General features: G+C 40.4%; 1 protein-coding gene across 3 annotated transcripts in view; it reads right to left on the minus strand.

Annotated features, from left to right (window-relative positions):
* Positions 1-8,222: 8,222 nt before the first annotated feature.
* The window catches only part of GABRA3 (gamma-aminobutyric acid type A receptor subunit alpha3), a 289,983-nt gene continuing 279,107 nt past the window's right edge, over positions 8,223-19,098 (minus strand). For all 3 annotated transcript variants that reach the window (XM_045383325.3, XM_005594853.5, XM_005594854.5), the window contains one exon: positions 8,223-8,719. In XM_045383325.3, coding sequence (XP_045239260.1) covers positions 8,384-8,719 — 336 coding nt within the window. In that variant the 3' untranslated portion in view covers positions 8,223-8,383. The remainder of the gene's footprint in view (positions 8,720-19,098) is intronic.

Consider the following 19,098-nt stretch of genomic DNA (forward strand, 5'->3'; position numbering starts at 1 on the left):
ATAGGAAAAACATGAGAAATGGAAAGGTAGCAGAGAAAAAAAAAAGCAGGGATATCAAGAGACTGTGGTGCTGTGGAAACCAGAAAGACACATTTTCAAGAATAAAGTAGTTTTCAACAGTGTCAAATGCTGACAGGTCAAGTAAGATAACTGAAAATTGCCTTTAGGTTTTAGTAACAAGGGCAGTGGTGACTCAGCAAGAACAGCTTCACTGAGAGCAGATAACAAAATTAGAATTCTTTGAGAAGAGAGGAGTAGAGATGAAGAACAAAAGGAGAGGCTGGGCCTTAGACAGAAGGGAGACCAGTTCTTCCTGTGACAGCAGAGAAGGGAAAGGTTGTGAATGCAGATTCCCAAGAACTCAGTCTGTTTGTCAAAAGAAGTCTAGGGAGTCCCCTTCTAAGAATTTCTGTTCGTCCCTGAGCTGAAATTTTGGAGAAAAAAAAAGGGGGGGGGAATGTCTGTTTTGTTTCTGCTCTTTGCTCTCAGCTTGCCTGTGGGTCCCCTTCCCGGCACCAGCACCCCCTTAATCTCCTCAATTTAGGATCCAACTTTTCCCGTGATACAACTGGATTTGAGCCACTAATGATCCTGTGTCGCATCACAGGAGACCCTGCCACATGGAACTGAGGGCAAGGATCTGAGTGTGTGATAGGGGTGGGGAGTCTGGGGGATCACTGAGAGTTAGACCTGAGAGTTTGACCCTTGTATTTTCAGGTTTAGTCTTCTAGTTGTCCCTACTTGGTGTCTGATCAAATTCCTTTGAAGTTGCCAACTCTTCCAAGTTGTGTAACAGAGAACCAAAAGATGGGGTTGTGTTCCTGGAATGGGCTGGTGTGAGGGCAACAGCACAATCAGTGGGGAGGGTCAGGATGTGGTAAAGATTAAGAATAGCTGTTGGGTACTCTATTGACTTGGCTCTGATCAAAATCTGGTTTTACTAATGGGGAAACTAAGTCTCAGCTCAGGGGAGGGACTTGCCCAACATCACCTAGCAATTATGATGGGATTGAACCCTGGCTGAAATCCAGGTGTCCATTTTTCTCAGTGCTTTTCCCATTATATCAAATTGTTGGAGCTGAGGCAGAAGGAAAACAGAACAGGTCTAGGTTTCCCTTGCCATTTCAACAGCATGGATGAAACTGGAAGACATCATGCTAAGTGAAATTAGCCAGGCACAGAAAGACAAATACTGCATGATCTTACTTATATGTAGAATCTAAAAACAACAACAACAAAAATCTAATGACTCCCCTTAGAGTTGAATACATAGAGTTGACTACAGTAGCCTTTTCACTATGTGTATGTTTATCAAAATATCATGTTGTACACCTTACATATATACAACTAAAAACAAAGAAAAGGAAAGGCAGGAGGCCCCAGAAGGCACCTTTCCTGCCAACAAGGGCAGGGACTTTGGGCCTCATTTCAACAGGTGGTCACATGATGAATGTTCTTAGGCTAAAGGGAGTTTGTGTATTTAAAAGCTGTTGAACCCTACATGGAAACTGAACAACCTGCTCCTGAATGACTACTGGGTACATAACGAAATGAAGGCAGAAATAAAGATGTTCTTTGAAACCAATGAGAACAAAGATACAACATACCAGAATCTCTGGGACACATTTAAAGCAGTGTGTAGAGGAAAATTTATAGCACTAAATGCCCACAAAAGAAAGCAGGAAAGATCTAAAATTGATATCCTAACATCAAAATTAAAAGAACTAGAAAAGCAAGAGCAAACACATTCAAAAGCTAGCAGAAGGCAAAAAATAACTAAGATCAGAGCAGAACTGAAGGAGAGAGAGACAAAAAAACCCTCCAAGAAATCAATGAATCCAGGAGCTGGTTTTTTAAAAAGATCAACAAAATTGATAGACTGATAGCAAGACTAATAAAGAAAAAAAGAGAGAAGAATCAAATAGACGCAATTAAAAATGATAAAGGGGATATCACCACAACCACACAGAAATACAAACTACCATCAGAGAATACTATAAACACCTCTACACAAATAAACTAGAAAACCTAGAAGAAATGGATAATTTCCTGGACACTTACACTTTCCCAAGACTAAACCAGGAATAAGTTGAATCCCTGAATAGACCAATAGCAGGCTCTGAAATTGAGGCAATAAGTAATAGTCTACCAACCAAAAAAAGTCCAGGACCAGATGGATTCACAGTCGAATTCTACCAGAGGTACAAGGAGGAGTTGGTACCATTCCTTCTGAAACTATTCCAATCAATAGAAAAAGACGGAATCCTCCCTAACTCATTTTACAAGGCCAGCATCATCCTGATACCAAAGCCTGACAGAGATACAACAAAAAAAGAGAATTTTAGACCAATATCCCTGATGAACATCGATGCAAAAATCCTCAATAAAATACTGGCAAACCAAATCCAGCAGCACATCAAAAAGCTTATCCACCATGATCAAGTGGGCTTCATCCCTGAGATGCAAGGCTGATTCAACATATGCAAATCAATAAACAAAATTCAGCATATAAACAGAACCAAAGACAAAAACCACATGATTATCTCAATAGATGCAGAAAAGGCCTTTGACAAAATTCAACAGCCCTTCATGCTAAAAACTCTCAATAAATTCGGTATTGATGGAACATATCTCAAAATCATAAGAGCTATTTATGACAAACCCACAGCCAATATCATACTGAATGGGCAAAAACTGGAAGTATTCCCTTTGAAAACTGGCACAAGACAGGGATGCCCTCTCTCACCACTCCTATTCAACATAGTGTTGGAAGTTCTGGCTAGGGCAATCAGGCAAGAGAAAGAAATAAAGGGTATTCAGTTAGGAAAAGAAGAAGTCAAATTGTCCCTGTTTGCAGATGACATGATTGTGTATTTAGAAAACCCCATTGTCTCAGCCCAAAATCTCCTTAAGCTGATAAGCAACTTCAGCAAAGTCTCAGGATACAAAATCAATGTGCAAAAATCACAAGCATTCTTATACACCAGTAACAGACAGAGAGCCAAATCATGAATGAACTCCCATTCATAATAGCTTCAAAGAGAATAAAATACCTAGGAATCCAACTTACAAGGGATGTAAAGGACCTCTTCAAGGAGAACTACAAACCACTGGTCAGTGAAATAAAAGAGGACACAAACAAATGGAAGAACATACCATGCTCATGGATAGGAAGAATCAATATTGTGAAAATGGCCATACTGCCCAAGGTAATTTATAGATTCAATGCCATCCCCATTAAGCTACCAATGACCTTCTTCACAGAATTGGAAAAAACTGTTTTAAAGTTCATATGGAACAAAAAAAGACCCCACATTGCCAAGACAATCCTAAGCCAAAAGAACAAAGCTGGAGGCATCACACTACCTGACTTCAAACTATACTACAAGGCTGCAGTAACCAAAACAGCATGGTACTGGTACCAAAACAGAGATAGAGACCAATGGAACAGAACAGAGTCCTCAGAAATAATACCACACATCTACAGCCATCTGATCTTTGACAAACCTGAAAAACAAGAAATGGGGAAAGGATTCCCCATTTAATAAATGGTGCTGGGAAAATTGGCTTAGCCATAAGTAGAAAGCTGAAACTGGATCCTTTCCTTACTCCTTATATGAAAATTAATTCAAGATGGATTAAAGACTTAAATGTTAGACCTAAAACCATAAAAACCCTAGAAGAAAACCTAGGTAATATCATTCAGGACATAGGCATGGGCGAGGACTTCATGTCTAAAACACCAAAAGCAACGGCAACAAAAGCCAAAATTGACAAATGGGATCTAATTAAACTAAAGAGCTTCTGCACAGCAAAAGAAACTACCATCAGAGTGAACAGGCAACCTATAGAATGGGAGAAAAATTTTGCAATCTACTCATCTGACAAAGGGCTAATATCCAGAACCTGTAAAGAACTCAATCAAATTTACAAGAAAAAAGCAAACAACCCCATCAAAAAGTGGGCAAAGGATATGAACAGACACTTCTCAAAAGAAGACATTCATACAGCCAACAGACACATGAAAGACTGCTCATCATCACTTGCCATCAGAGAAATGCAAATCAAAACCACAATGAGATACCATCTCACACCAGTTAGAATGGCAATCATTAAAAAGTCAGGAAACAACAGGTACTGGAGAGGATGTGGAGAAATAGGAACACTTTTACTCTGTTGGTGGGATTGTAAACTAGTTCAACCATTGTGGAAAATAGTGTGGTGATTCCTCAAGGATCTAGAACTAGAAATACCATTAGACCCAGCCATCCCATTGCTGGGGATATACCCAAAGGATTATAAGTCATGCTGCTGTAAAGACACATGCACACATATGTTTATTGTGGCACTATTCACAATAGCAAAGACTTGGAGTCAACCCAAATGTCCATCAGTGACAGACTGGATTAAGAAAATGTGGCACATATACACCATGGAATACTATGCAGCCATAAAAAAGGATGAGTTTGTGTCCTTTGTAGGGACATGGATGCAGCTGGAAACCATCATTCTCATCATACTATCGCAAGAACAGAAAACCAAATACCACATGTTCTCATTCATAGGTGGGAATTGAACAATGAGATCACTTGGACACAGGAAGGGGAACACCACACACCGGGTCCTATTGTGGGGAGGGGAGAGAGGAGGGATAGCATTAGGAGATATATCTAATGTAAATGACGAGTTAATGGGTGCAGCATACCAACATGGCACATGTATACATATGTAACAAACCTGCCAGTGGTGCACATGTACCCTAGAACTTAAAGTATAATTTAAAAAAAAAAAGCTTTTGAAGCTGGAAAGGAGAGATCCCTGCCTCTGCTTCCAATTCTAGGGCACCTTTAACAGAATTCCTCCCAATTGCTTCCTTCCTCTTACTTTCCCCTTCCTGGTTCCATTTCCTGCTGGACCTCTTGCAAAGATTCGGGGCCTGGGTAGCCCTCTGAAGGGTGTCATAGCACAGATGCATCCTGGATAGGCCAGTGTGTTGTGCTTGAAGCTTTCAGATGGGTCTGGTGCTCAGTTGTGCCTTCCTCTCCTGCCTTCAGTACTCTAACACAAGGAACTTATAGATCATTAAATGAACCCCCAAATTTAAAAGCCCATGGGAGCAAACAGCTGTTTCATTAGGGAAAAGCTATTTAAAGTGGCTTAAAATAGAGCACATTTATTAGTACTACTTTACAAGGTTGCACTTTGCATTTGTTTGTTTCTATTAGTCTCCATGCATCATGATGTGGCTAGCCTCCTCTCCAACACTGCCATGAAGAAATCCTCCTGCATGTAGCTCTGGTCCAGATTCACATTCATTTATTCAATAAATATTTACTGAATGCCTACTATGTGCTAGCCACTCTTCCCGCAGCCTCTAGACTGGCACCCTCAACGAACTGCTGGGGAGAACTCTCTCATGCTCTGAATACCATAAATACTCAAGTCCAAGAATACCAGTCCCAGCCGGTGGCAGGGTTTCAAACTCTCGGAGAACTCAGCAACACATTTGCTTATGGGAACAGCTTGAGCTTTCCACTAAGACTAAGGGAATAGTTTCCAAAGGCAAAGTAGTTTCAGAAAGTTTTGAAAGAAACAGCAACACTTAAATATTGGTATCAGGCAATTTTACAAAACAGGCTGCCCACTGTCTGTCGCATGGTTGTTCTGGGGGTGTGATTGAACTGCCCAGGGACAGTGGGATTGCTGCAGCAGTAGGACATTCATCAGAGCTGGAACATTCATTGAGTGTCAGATGGTACAAGTCCATGCTTTTATTTTGGATGAGAAAAAATTGTATGTGATTTGACATGCTCTCCCAATACTTTTCCCATCCCTTAGGAGATGATGATTTCCTCAAGCAAATCTCATGAGATCATTTCCCAAATGTCTTCTAACTCTGTAAGAAATAAGTGTCATCATCCATTTCCCAACACATGGCTCAACCAATAAAAAACTTACTCTCAATTTGACTAATAATTATTGCTTAAGGGAACTGCTGACAAAGGGAAAATAGTAGGCCATGAAAAAGAGAAATCTTTCAGAATTACAATGAACATACATTTCTCTATTTCCTGGGAGTGGGTGAATTTAGCAGAAGAAGCAATACAGCTTTTTCATAATATTTCATATTGGGTAATGAGACCCTTGAGTCAATCAAAGCTATGTTTTCACACGAGTTTCACTTCGGATCATTGTAATACATTTCTTACTCTAGGGGTACCTTTCTTCCATCTTAATTATAGTGGTTGTTAAGAAGCGGAAAGTAATGGTGGCATGAGATTGGGGGTGAAAGTCAAAAACATAGTACTGTCTGTGTTAGGCAAAGAGTGACCAAAGAAAGTTCTGCAGACCAAGTACAATTCAGAAAGGGTTTAATAAACAGCAGCTAAACATTGCACCAAAGCATTTGGAAACAAAATTTCTATAGAGAGGCAAAGATCAGGCTTCCATTCTAAGTTCCTTAAGACAATCATTAACAGCCCCGCCCTCCCACCCCACCCCCCCCCCCCATATCCCCACATATCCACAAGACTACACTCTTCTAGTCATGAATTTACCTACAGACACACTCTTAGGAATAATGGGACTGGCATGCATTATCCCAGCAATGGCAAGGAAGCAGGGGGTGGGGAAAAGATGGATGAAAAGGCAACCAGCAGCTAATGATACACCCCTTAGGAGCTTTGTTCAGCGGGTGGGCAAGGAGAATCTGCTTGTGGTGCCCTCGTAACTTTACCCTGGGCTTCTAGGATACTCTGGACTAGTGCAGGTATTCAGAGCCAAAGTGGCTGGGGCTATCATCATAAACAGTCTCATTCTCTTGGGCTGAGACTATTAAAAGTGATCTTCTTGGGTGACACGTTGTGACTTTCTAAAAACCTTTTTGGTGCCCAACCAAGTTCCACTAATGACCCAGAAGGCCCGCTGAGATCATGCTGATTCTGAGGTCACGGTGGACCTGGCTTCTCAGCCCTTTATTTTGGCCTTTGGAAAGGGGCACATGATAGCTCTTTATTAACTTGTAAGGAGCCTAGGCAAATCATTCAAACTTCTGGGATTCAGTTTATCTACCTTATAAAAATTGCATATTTACACCTGTGTCTTTTACTCACGTTAAGATTAAGAACAAATGGCCTCTAAATAATATATTATAAAATTGTCAATAAAGTTAATGATCTAGTTGACTCAATATTGACTAGAGATATTTATTTGTATGAATTTCCAATTCACCCTTCATAGAATCGGCATCAACAGAGGACCAGAGGTTCCCGATATGGTGGGACAAAAATGCCTGGGCCAGGGTGTGGAATGTGGAGTGTACGGAAGGAAGAATTTGACTTTCATCTGCCAGTAGCCCTCTCTTTTGAGCTAGACTTCAATCCTCAACTACCATCCACTCCAAATCTCTTGCCCAATCCAGTATAGGCTAGTTGCCTTGGCAGGGAGATGACTTTTATATCTCTCCCATATTTAAAAAAAGTGTTTTCTTTTGTTTTTGTTTTTTTGTTGTTGTTGTTTTTTTAAATCTAGATCACTTTGTTTCTATTTGTAACTTTTTTATTTAAATAAAAAATACCTGATCATTTTTTTCCTGGAAAGTTTACAGGTGGTAATGAGTCCAAATTAAGTAGTGCTCAGTTGGCTACAAGGGTGTCAAAGGCAGTGGGGGAAGATCTTCTGGAGGAGAGATGTACCAAGGAGGGGACTATTTTCCTAAGGGGCTGGACATGGCAGGGCACCATCCATCTTGGCGCCAGGCTGGCATAGCTAGTTCTATTTATTTTGGCCATACATGGTAGACGGTGGTTGGTACCAATTGTCCCCACTGATTTCCAAACTAAGAAATGGGTTGGGGGTATAGAATTGACTCCCAACTTTGCTATCAGTACTTATGCCTAGTAGGCCTTGCTGAAGGCAGGGGAGGTGGCACGCAGGATCACATGGCATGGCCCAACCTGGCTGCCTAGTAAGTTAGAATCATCTGATCTAGATGGCCAGTCAACAATTCTCCTTGTTCTGGGCCTCTCAAACAGCCAAGGCTTCCACTATAGAGAGTAGAATCTCTTGTTCTTTTTGCAGTGGGCAGAGTGCAATAAAATACATGCAGTGCCCTCAGCTAGGGGAGACTGGCAGACTAAAATGAGCAACTGGACAAATGGCAGTGTTTGGCTTTGATGGGGTTATACTGAGCAATATTGGAGGGACAAGTAATTTTTCTGTAGTTTCTTTTTCATAGAGATTCATAAATATGAATTGAGAGTCACAGCTTGGTAGAGGGGTAAAAAGAAGAATCCTGAAATACATGAAGGGGAGCCCCGGGGTTTGGGTGCCTGGATGCTTCACAGGGTATACAGTGCTCTGGTTGCTGCACTGCCACCACTATCTACTGTTTGCGGATCATGCCCTTGATAGCTGACTCTCGGTTGACATACGTGGCCCAGTAGACCAGATTGAATATGGCAAAGAGCACAGGAAAGATGATGCGGGAAATTTTGTCAACCTTGCTGACACTGTTGTAGGTCTTGGTCTCAGTTGGGCTGTCCTGCACGTAGGTGGCCTTGGGTGAAGCAATGATTGTTGGGGTTGAGGAGGCACTGGGAGCAGCGCCCTTGGAGATGGTGGAAAATTCAGTGTCCTTGGCCAGGTTGATGGGATAGGTGGTTCCCACGATGTTGAAGGTGGTGCTGGTTTTCTTTGCTGGGGCTGCTGGTGTTTTCTTCTAGAGGCCGGGAAAAAGAGGGGGAGAAAGGGAGAAAAAAACAAAGCTAATTAATTCATTACACAGAGAACCTTCAGAGGCTACAGGGAGGAGGAGCCATGAGGGAAGTTAAGAAACAGGGGCCATGTAGCCAATAGCACTAGTAGCCAGGTTTGTGTCAAGGAATAACTGAAGATGTGTATGAAAACAGGAAATGTGGATCACCCTGGCTTACTAGCTATGTCGCTTTGGCTAAGTCACTTTTCCTCTTCATGTCTCAGTTTCTTCATCTGTAAAATGAGGATCAAAATAATTTTCAGGATTGTTTAGAGGATCAGATGAGAGAATGGAGCTAGAAATTGCCAATAAACTGTGGAACGTTTGTTACATGTAGAATCTTATATATCATGTAATTTGATCCTCAGAGCAACCCCTATGAGGTAGGTGGATGAGATTACTCTCATTTGACAGATGAGAAAACAGCCTCAGACAAAATGGCAGAGCCTAACTTGCAATCTGGTAAGAGATTTTTATCCAGGGCTGCACTGTGCTGCTTTCTATAGGCCCCAGACACTTTTTGGTTACCCGAGGATTAACTCCAAAAGGCCGTGACCATCAAGTGACACATCTCCTGTGAGGAAGAGAGCTTGGTGAGTCTGAAAAGTCATTTTGTCATAAAGACAATATATACCATGGCATGTTGACATGCACCATTACAACAACATTACAACCCTTCATACAGTGTAACTGTTCAGCAAGCTCAGGAGCAGGCCAAGGCTTTCCACCTAGCTATGTAAAAGACTCTCTGACATAACAAAGGCAGAGATAGATGGGGAGCTGCTATGTCACTGCCCTTTGTGCTTATTTTTTAAGAGTGAAAGAAACTCACCCAGTGGGAAGAAAGCACACCCACATGCCAATTTGCTCTCATATACAGTATGAACTTGTGTATACAGAGAGCCTCACTGGGCCTCCCCTGGTGCAGAAGAGAGAATAGGAGACAACGCTTAGGCCTGGATACGAATTGAGAAGCTGAAGAACAGGAGGGGCCAGGGGAGGAGGCCAGCCCCAACCCCATGCCAAATGCGGTGGCCTAGCTCATGGTCTATAGATGGTTTGCTGCCTCATTCCTCACTCTGGCCTTTTCTTCTTTCCATCCCAGTTTGCTCTAGGGAAAAGTGGGTATAGATGAGCTTCAGAAATGCCCTAATTTCACACACCTCATGAGTCCATCCTTGATGTTACTTTGCTTCCCAGAACCCAGGCTTCACTTCTTTATTCCTTCACTTCCTACTTGCTTTCTTTGTGTGTTCCTCTATTTCCATCCTCTCTTGCTGACCCCTTGTCTCCTAATCTCTTCATATGCCCTTTCTTCTTAACTTCAGAGTCCCCATCATTCTTATTTTTTCTCCTTTATACCTAACTGCCATTTACTATTGTGATCCTAATAACTTTTCCCCAATATTTACTGAATGCTTACTGGGCCAAGGACTATGCTAGGTACTTAGAGATAAATGGAAAGGGTAAAACATGAGTCCCTGTCTTCCAGGAGCTCACACTCGGGTGTGGGAGAAAGCCTTTTAAGCACATCATTGCCATTGAATGTGATCAGACTTCTCAAAGATCTGCACCAAGTGCTGTGGGAATTCGGTCAAAGGAGGGACAAAGTACCTGCTGGCATTGGAAAAGGTGGCTCAGAGAAGGCAATGAAGTTTATGGTCTGGGTCACAAAAGATGAGCAGGAGCTCATCAGATGAGCATGTGGCAAAGGCCAGTACATAAGCCAAGGCCTTTTTATTTATTTATTTTAGAGACATGGGTCTTGCTCTGTCACCTGGGCTGGTGAGCCTTGGTGTGAACATAGTTCACTACAGTCTTGAACTCCTGGGCTCAAGTGATTCTCCTGCCTCAGGCTCCTGAGTAGGTGGGACTACAGGCGTGTGCCACCATGCCCAGTTAATTTTTTTCTTTTTTACTTTAGAGATGACATCTCACTATGTTGCCCAGGCTGGTCTTGTAATCCTGGCTTCAGGTGATCCTCCCACCTTGGCTTCCAAAAGCACTGGGATTACATGTGCAAGTCACTACACCTGGCCAAGGGCACTGTTTTTTGAGTTGACAAGAAGTTTACCGAGGCTGGGCCACAGTGTGCATGGCAAAGAGTTGCAGAAACTGAGGCTGTGTAAAACAGGCAGCAGCAAGTCCTTGAAAGGCCTTATATGCTATGCTCTCTTGCTCTGTCTGCTTATTTTGGCCTCAGTGTTTTCAGTCATGGAGGGGAAATGCGACAGATGAGAGGATGTTGGTTTACGTAAATTGAACAGTCTGACTAATAGGATATTTGAAAGCAATATTATTTCTCCTTGGGGATTGCAATCACATTGTTACAAGTGGAAGGGGGACAGAACTCTAAGGTTTCTAAAAACCTTGTAAATTATTTAAATACTACATGGGACTCATTTATAATTAGCAAATTCATTGTGTGAATAGAGTCCTGCTGCTAAATGTCTTTGCTATTAAATAAAAGGGTGCTTTACTTGTTTGCCAACTTGCTCATTAATTTGCTTAGTAAACTCTTTTCTCATGGGTAGACCAAAAATTATAGAAAAGAAAGAAAAGACAAAAGAAAGGAAAGAAAATATTGCCCTGACTTTTCTAGAAGCTTTTACATATGTCATTCCACTTAACCGTCTTATAAACTGGCTATGACCAAGTCTCTGAAACAATGATTCTGAACAATGAATACTTTTTTTTAGCTCCATAAGCACTTTATGTTCTATAGATGGGGAGAAGTAGCAATCAAGTTAATCACAGATTTTTTAAGTAGTAAGGGAAAATTACCTTTTAATTTCTTCCACCATTTTCAACATGACACATTTTAATCAGCCACTACAATTTTTTACCTAAATCATTAAAGAAGGAAATCAAGGCAAAATTTGAGTTTCAAGAAAATAGGAAAACAAGCCATAGATTAATGGTAATATTTACCCATTTCTACACCTAGTTTTCCAGTAATTCTCCTTGATATATACAGACTGAGATGACTTAACTTTGACCGAATTGTCATTCTATTCCTATCCCTTAGCCAAGTATCTGGCTCTTAGGCAAATGATGGATGTTTACTGAATGAAAAAATACCCACTATTGAAGATTATCAGTATGACTTCTTGTTTGTTTCCCCTGAGTCTTGACCTTTGATGCATAGACAGCATGTCTCCAAAGTTCAGCCTAGGGCAATTTCCTAACCAAAAAGTGGAAGTTGACTTCTCCAAATTTCGCAAGGAGTTTGAATCCAGAACAAGAACGCCTTTACTTCTAAAAATCTAGTGGGTTTGTGATGAGGCAATGAAAACTTTTATAGAGAAATGCATGTCCCACTCAAGTCTTCCTCCGATGATACTTCTGTCAATTGTCTCTAAAGGTGAAACTCAACTAGAACCTCAGAGTATATACTTACATGGTCCAGTGCCTCTGTGTCAACCCCCTTGCAGGTGCTCAGCTTTTCTGAGCCCGTGGGGCAGAAGTGGAGCAAAGCAATGGAATATATGCTATGTGGGATTCACAGATGAATAAAACCAGCAACAAAAACCCAAACAACTCAATTTAAAATGGGGCAATTTAAAAATGGGCAAAGAACTTGAGTAGACATATCTCCAAAAAAGATTTACAAATGGCCAAAAATCACATGAAAATATGCTAAACATCACTAATCAGAAATGCAAATCAAAGCAATGAGACCCCACCTCACATTATGATGGGTACTACCAAAAAAACCCCAGAAAATATCAAGTGTTGGCAAGGATATGGAGAAATTGAAACCCTTGTGCACTATTGGGAATGTAAAATGGTGCAACCACTATGGAAAATGTTGTGATGGTTCCTCAAAAACTTACAAACAGAATCACTATATGATTCAGCTGCTCCACTTCTGAGTATATATCCCCAAATTATAAGCAGGGTCTCAAAGAGATATTTGCATACCCATGTTCATAGCTTCATTACTCCCAATAGACAAATGGTGGAAGCAATCCAAGCGTCCATTGAGAGAACAATAAACAAAATGTGATATACACACACAATGAATTCATTCCATTCACAATTATTCAACCTCACAAAGGAAGGAAATTCTGATACATACTACAACAGACATGAATCTTGAGGTTGCTGAATGAAATAAGCCAGTCACAAAAGGATAATTATTATGTGATTTCACTTCTATGACATATCTAGAGTAGCAAATTCATAGAGACAGAAAGCATAATGGTGGGTGCCAGGGGCTAGGGCAGAAAGGAATGGGGAGTTGTTGTTTAATGAATACAGATTTCCAGTTTTGCAAGATGAAAAGGGTTCAGGAGACTACATAGCAATGTGAATGTATTTAATGGGACTGAACTACACAATTCAAATTGGTTAAGGTTATATATATTTACCATTATGTGTATACACACACACACACACACACATATGATAAATCAGAGACCCTACCCTCAGGAAATCTAGTTTAATGAGGAAGGTTAATTAAAATAAGAGAGAATTAAAATATAAGGGAGAAGGCACAAATTAGAAACATTCAGAGGGGCATAAATAACGAATCAAGGGAGTTCAAGAGAAGAAAGAATTTGGAAAGGTCAAGTAAGTCAATGGAAAGGAGAGAAAATGCAGATGAAAGAAAAATAATCACTTGTACCACCTTCCTGAAAAGGCGGGGGGAGGGGGTTATCTAGAGCATAAGTGTGGAATTTCCCAGGTCTAGATCACAGCTGAGAAGGAAAGAGTGGATGAGATTAGATACCATCTATATTTTGGTGGAGAGAAAGGAGCCCAGTAGGTTGAGGGAAATCTCATACAATGGCTTCTACATTCCCCATGAGGAAGGTAAAATAAATAGTAAAGATTTAAACTAGAATATATGTATGTATGTGTGTGTGTGTGTGTGTGTATTTTTTTTTTTTTTTTTTTTTTTTTTTTTTTTTTGAGATGGAATTTCGCTCTTGTTGACCAGGCTGGAGTGCAATGGCGTGATCTTGGCTCACTGCAATCTCTGCCTCCCGGGTTCAAGCAATTCTCTTTCGTCAGCCTCCTGAGTAGCTAGGATTACAGGCATGTGCCACCACCCCCAGCCCAATCCCTGGCTAATTTTGTATTTTTAGTAGAGAAGGGGGTTTCTCCATTTGGTCAGGCTGGTCTTGAACTCCTGACCTCAGGTGTTTTTTTCTGAATCTGTACTCAATTCTTGGCTTGCCAAAGTGCTGGGATTACAGGCATGAGCCACCGCGCCTGGCTGATTTAAACCAGATTTTGTAGGATAAAGAAGACAGAACTAATTAGGGACAGAGAGTAACTGCAGGCATAGGTTGAAGGAACAGCAGAATTCAAAAATACACTCATTAATGTCACCAACCCATCGATAGCAATGGATTTTTTTTTTTTTCAGAGAGAAATAGAGGACTTGGATTGAAGTGACTAGGGAGGTCAAGAGTGCTGGTGAGTGACTGCAGTGATACACTACGGTACCTATGCTGAATAGAGAAGCAAGGAAAACATAGGAAATCATCCATTTATTTAATATTTTCTGTGTCTACAATGTGACAGATTCTGTGCTAGGTGGTTGGGGTGCAGGAATAAGTGGTAAAACACAGCTCCTGCCCTAAAGGAGTTCACATTCCAGTGAGGGGGAGGGAGGACATGTAATAAACATAGAAGCAAACAAATACATAAAGCAATGTAATGTCAGGAGGTAAGAATTATCATGGAAGCACATAAAGCAGGGCAGTGAAGAAAAAGATGATGAATGCTAGTGAGAGAAGGTCTGCCTGAGAAGGTAAGTAGAGACCTGAACAAAATAAGAAAGCAAGTTGTGAAAAGATCTCAACAATAAACATTTCATAAAGAATGGTAATGACAAAGTACCTGGGCTTGGAATGAAAGTGATTCGTCAAGAATCATCAAGGAGGCTGGGCGTGGTGGCTCATGCCTGTAATCCAGGCACTTTGGGAGGCTGGGGCGGGCAGATCATGAGGTCAGATGGAGACCATCCTGGCTAACACGGTGAAACCCCATCTCTACTAAAAATACAAAAAAATTAGACGAGCACGGTGGTACATGCCTATAGTCCCAGCTGCTCAGGAGGCTGAGGCAGGAGAATCGCTTGAACCCAGGAGATGGAGGTTGCAGTGAGCAGAGGTTGTGCCACTGTACTCCAGCCAGGGTGACAGAGCGAGTCTCCATCTCATAAATAAATAAATAATAAACAAACAAACACATAAATAAATAAATAAAAAGAATCATCAAGGAGGCCACTATGGGATGAGTGAGTGGAGTGAATGAAAATTCAAAAAAGATGCTAAAAGGTACCATCATAGATCTAAGGACAAGATCCTGGAAGGTTTTGAGCACCATGGTAAGAATAATGGAATTTGATCTAAATGTAGTGGGAAGCCATTAAAATACTTGGAGCAGAATTTTTATAATTTACTATTTTAATTGATCTCCCCTACTGTTGGGCAGAGAACAGATTTGTAGCCATGAAAGCAGAGGACTAAAATTAGGATGTTAGTCCTAATGAGGCTAGTGAGAGGTGTGGTGTGTTGAATGTTAGATATGGAGAAAAGTAGACAGATTCAAGTTATATTGTGAATGTAGAGGAGTCAGGACTTGCTGATGAGTTAGGTTTGGATTTTCTGAGAGCAGAGTGGGGGGCAGGTGAGAAAAACAAAAGAATTAAGAATGGATTCCAGGTTTTTGACCTGAGCGTCTGGAAGAATAGTGACATTATTGGCTGTGCTGGGAAGACTTGAAGAAGAGCAGGTTTAGGGGGAAGAGGAGGAGTTGTGTTTGGATATAAGAATTACATTTTTATCAGACATCCCAATAGGAATATAATCCTAATAGAGACGTACACAGTTACATATATCAGTCTGCAGCTCAGGGGAAAGGTCTGGGCTAGAGATACATATTTGGGAGTTGTTCGCCTCTAGATGGCCATTGATTCAATGTCTTGGGATTGAATGAGGTCGCTTGAGAAGTGAGTACAGAATCAGAAAATAAAAAAGAGATCTGACTGCTGACTGGTCTGCAGATCTGACTGATCTGTCCTGAAATGGTCTAACGTTTAGTGCTGGAAAGAAGACAACGATAGTGCAAAGAAAATACCAAGGATGAACAAGAAAAACAGGAAATCCTGATGTATGAGAATCCAAGTGAGGAGTTGACACTTCAATGAAGACATCTTTAATGTAAAAGAGTGAGAGAGTAATGGTCTGAAAGCAGTACTGGGGATTAAGATGATGTAAACTACACTTCTGGAAAATGGGAATCAGATTAACAGCTTCTACCAAGCAGGAAAGCAGTTGGAAGGAAGTCTCAACTGAGAATCACATGTCAGTTAAAACAGGAGGTGGATGGGTCATTCAGTGAAGAAGCTTCTGGTGCAGAATGTTCTGTCTTCCCATGAACAGGAGTTCCTGAGGGAAGTGAGGGACAGTTTATGAGGAGTAGGAGAATAAGTCAAGAAAAAAAAAACACAGAAGAGGATAAGGATAAGTGAGGGGAGGATAAATAACCATAGAGAAAACTACAATTTGGGTATTGACCAAGGATGACATGGAGGCGAGCCCTGTGGAACATATGGCCTCGTGTGTCCACAACTTTCATTACAAAACTCTTCTGATGTCAAGTAACAGTTCCAAAAATACTAACACAATTAGCTGACTTACTGTCAGTTTTTCTGAAAAAACAAAACAAGAAAAAAACAACAAAAAACGAAAACAAAAACAAAACACTAGAACAAATATACAGGCAGTTAGATTGGTTCATTTCTGAAACCTTTGCCTAGTCCTGGAAACAGTAGCAGTGCCTGGTAAATGGGACAATCCAGACCTCATTTAATAGGCTCAATTCTAGTTTATGATGTCAGAGGAGTCATCCAACTGAAAAACAAAGAGAGAACTTGGGGCAGTTGCAAATAAAGTGAACTGGTTGTAGAAATCCTATATATGAAATGAATACAGTAATGAGAGAATACAGTAATATTGGTAAGTTGAGCAAGATGAAGAAAAATAGAGTGATAAAGCCAGATGAAGTGAACATCAAAGGACGAAACTTTTTGCATGAAGTAAAGGAGTAAACAGTGGCCTGGAAGCAGCAGGAGGGAATGAAGGAGTGGCTTCCACTTGCAAGGGCAGTAGATTTTTTAGGAAACAGTCAAGTGTTCAGTAAGGTAAACAGAACAAAATAGAGAGGAAGCATTTTGGATTTATCTCTCCTGTGACACTCAGCATTTGGTCCTATATCAGTGCTCTGTCTGTATATGTGTGTATATATATATGGATATATGCCTTACTTTTCTTAGACCATTAGCTCCTGCGTGCTGGGACCATGTGGTTTAGTTTTGCATGCCACAGGTATTCCAGAAATAATTGCCGTGTGTGTGTGTGTGTGTGTGTGTGTGTGTGTGTGTGTGTGTATTTCAATCGAGACTATGATTACTGTCAGGCCACTTATACCTACTGCAGAGCAAGGTAGGAAAACCACCAGTTTAAGAGTAAAACTTAACCCATATTGAATGTTATTTACCCAACAAAGAAATACCAAAGGGTGACTTGACTTGTGGCTACAATTGCAGGAATGACCCATAGACTCAAAAGCCATTAAGGACAAGAAACTAAGCTTTTCCAAGGTTTAAAGAGAATGTGAATGTTTTCTCCAATGTAAAAAAGATAAAATTTTATTCTGGAGCATTTCAAAATAAAAAAATAGAGTCCAAGCATTATTTCTTTTTTGCAAAATTTATACAAGTTATACAAATTTTGCAAATGGTTCTAAGAATAATTTTCCTCTTTTTATTTTCTTTTTTTAATATACTCTAAGTTCTAGGGTACATGTGCACAACGTGCATGTTTGTTACATATGTATACATGTGCCATGTTGGTGTGCTGCACCCATTAACTCGTCATTTACATTAGGTATATCTCCTAATGCTATTCCTCCCCCCGTCCCCTCCCCACAATAGGCCTCAGTGTGTGATGTTGCCCTTCCTGTGTCCCAGTGATCTCATTGTTCAATTCCCACCTATGAATGAGAACATGCGGTATTTGGTTTTCTATTCTTGCGATAGTTTGCTGAGAATGATGGTTTCCAGCTGCATCCATGTCTCTACAAAGGACACGAACTCATCCTTTTTTATGGCTGCATAGTATTCCATGGTGTATATGTGCCACATTTTCTTAATCCAGTCTGTCACTGATGGACATTTGGGTTGATTCCAAGTCTTTGCTATCGTGAATAGTGCTGCAATAAACATACTTGTGCATGTGTCTTTACAGCAGCATGACTTATAATCCTTTGGGTATATCCCCAGTAATGGGATGGCTGCATCTAATGGTGTTTCGAGTTCTAGATCCTTGAGGAATCACCACACTGTTTTCCACAATGGTTGAACTAGTTTACAGTCCCACCAACAGTGTAAAAGTGTTTCTATTTCTCCACAGCCTCTCCAGCACCTGTTCTTTCCTGATTTTTTATTAATTGCCATTCTAACTGGTGTGAGATGATATCTCATTGTGGTTTTGATTTGCATTTCTCTGATGGCCAGTGATGATGAGCAGTTTTTCATGTGTCTGTTGGCTGTATGAATGTCTTCTTTTGAGAAGTGTCTGTTCATATCCTTTGCCCACTTTTTGATGGGGTTGTTTGTTTTTTTCTTGTAAATTTGATTGAGTTCTTTATAGGTTCTGGATATTAGCCCTTTGTCAGATGAGTAGATTGCAAAAATTTTCTCCCATTCTGCAGGTTTCCTGTTCACTCTGATGGTAGTTTCTTTTGCTGTGCAGAAGCTCTTTAGTTTAATAAGATCCCATTTGTCAATTTTGGCTTTTGTTGCCGTTGCTTTTGGTGTTTTAGACATGAAGTCCTTGCCCATGCCTATGTCCTGAATGGTATTACCTAGGTTTTCTTCTAGGGTTTTTGTGGTTTTAGGTCTAACATTTAAGTCTCTAATCCATCTTGAATTAATTTTCGTATAATGAGTAAGGAAAGGATCCATTTTCAGCTTTCTACTTATGGCTAGCCAATTTTCCCAGCACCATTTGAAAACAAAAAAAGAGAGTCCAAGCATTACTATTTTTTTGCAAAATTTATACAAGAAGTTATATAAATTTTGCAAATGGTTCTAAGAATAATTTTCCTCTTTTTAAATGTTGAGATTTGTTTTTTCACTTAACTTTCCTTTTATTATTTTTGATGTTGAATAACTTAAAGTAGTAATGGACATAGTTTAAAAAATTGAAGTTGATAACTTATTAAAATCAAGAAACCCTTACCCCAATGCACCCAAACCCATTGTCCAGCCCCTTGTAGGTGTTTATTTTTAATTCTCTTAGGTGATATTAATACTTCTAATA

This window comes from Macaca fascicularis, chromosome X (genome assembly GCF_037993035.2).
Source record: "Macaca fascicularis isolate 582-1 chromosome X, T2T-MFA8v1.1".
Taxonomy (NCBI): domain Eukaryota; kingdom Metazoa; phylum Chordata; class Mammalia; order Primates; family Cercopithecidae; genus Macaca; species Macaca fascicularis.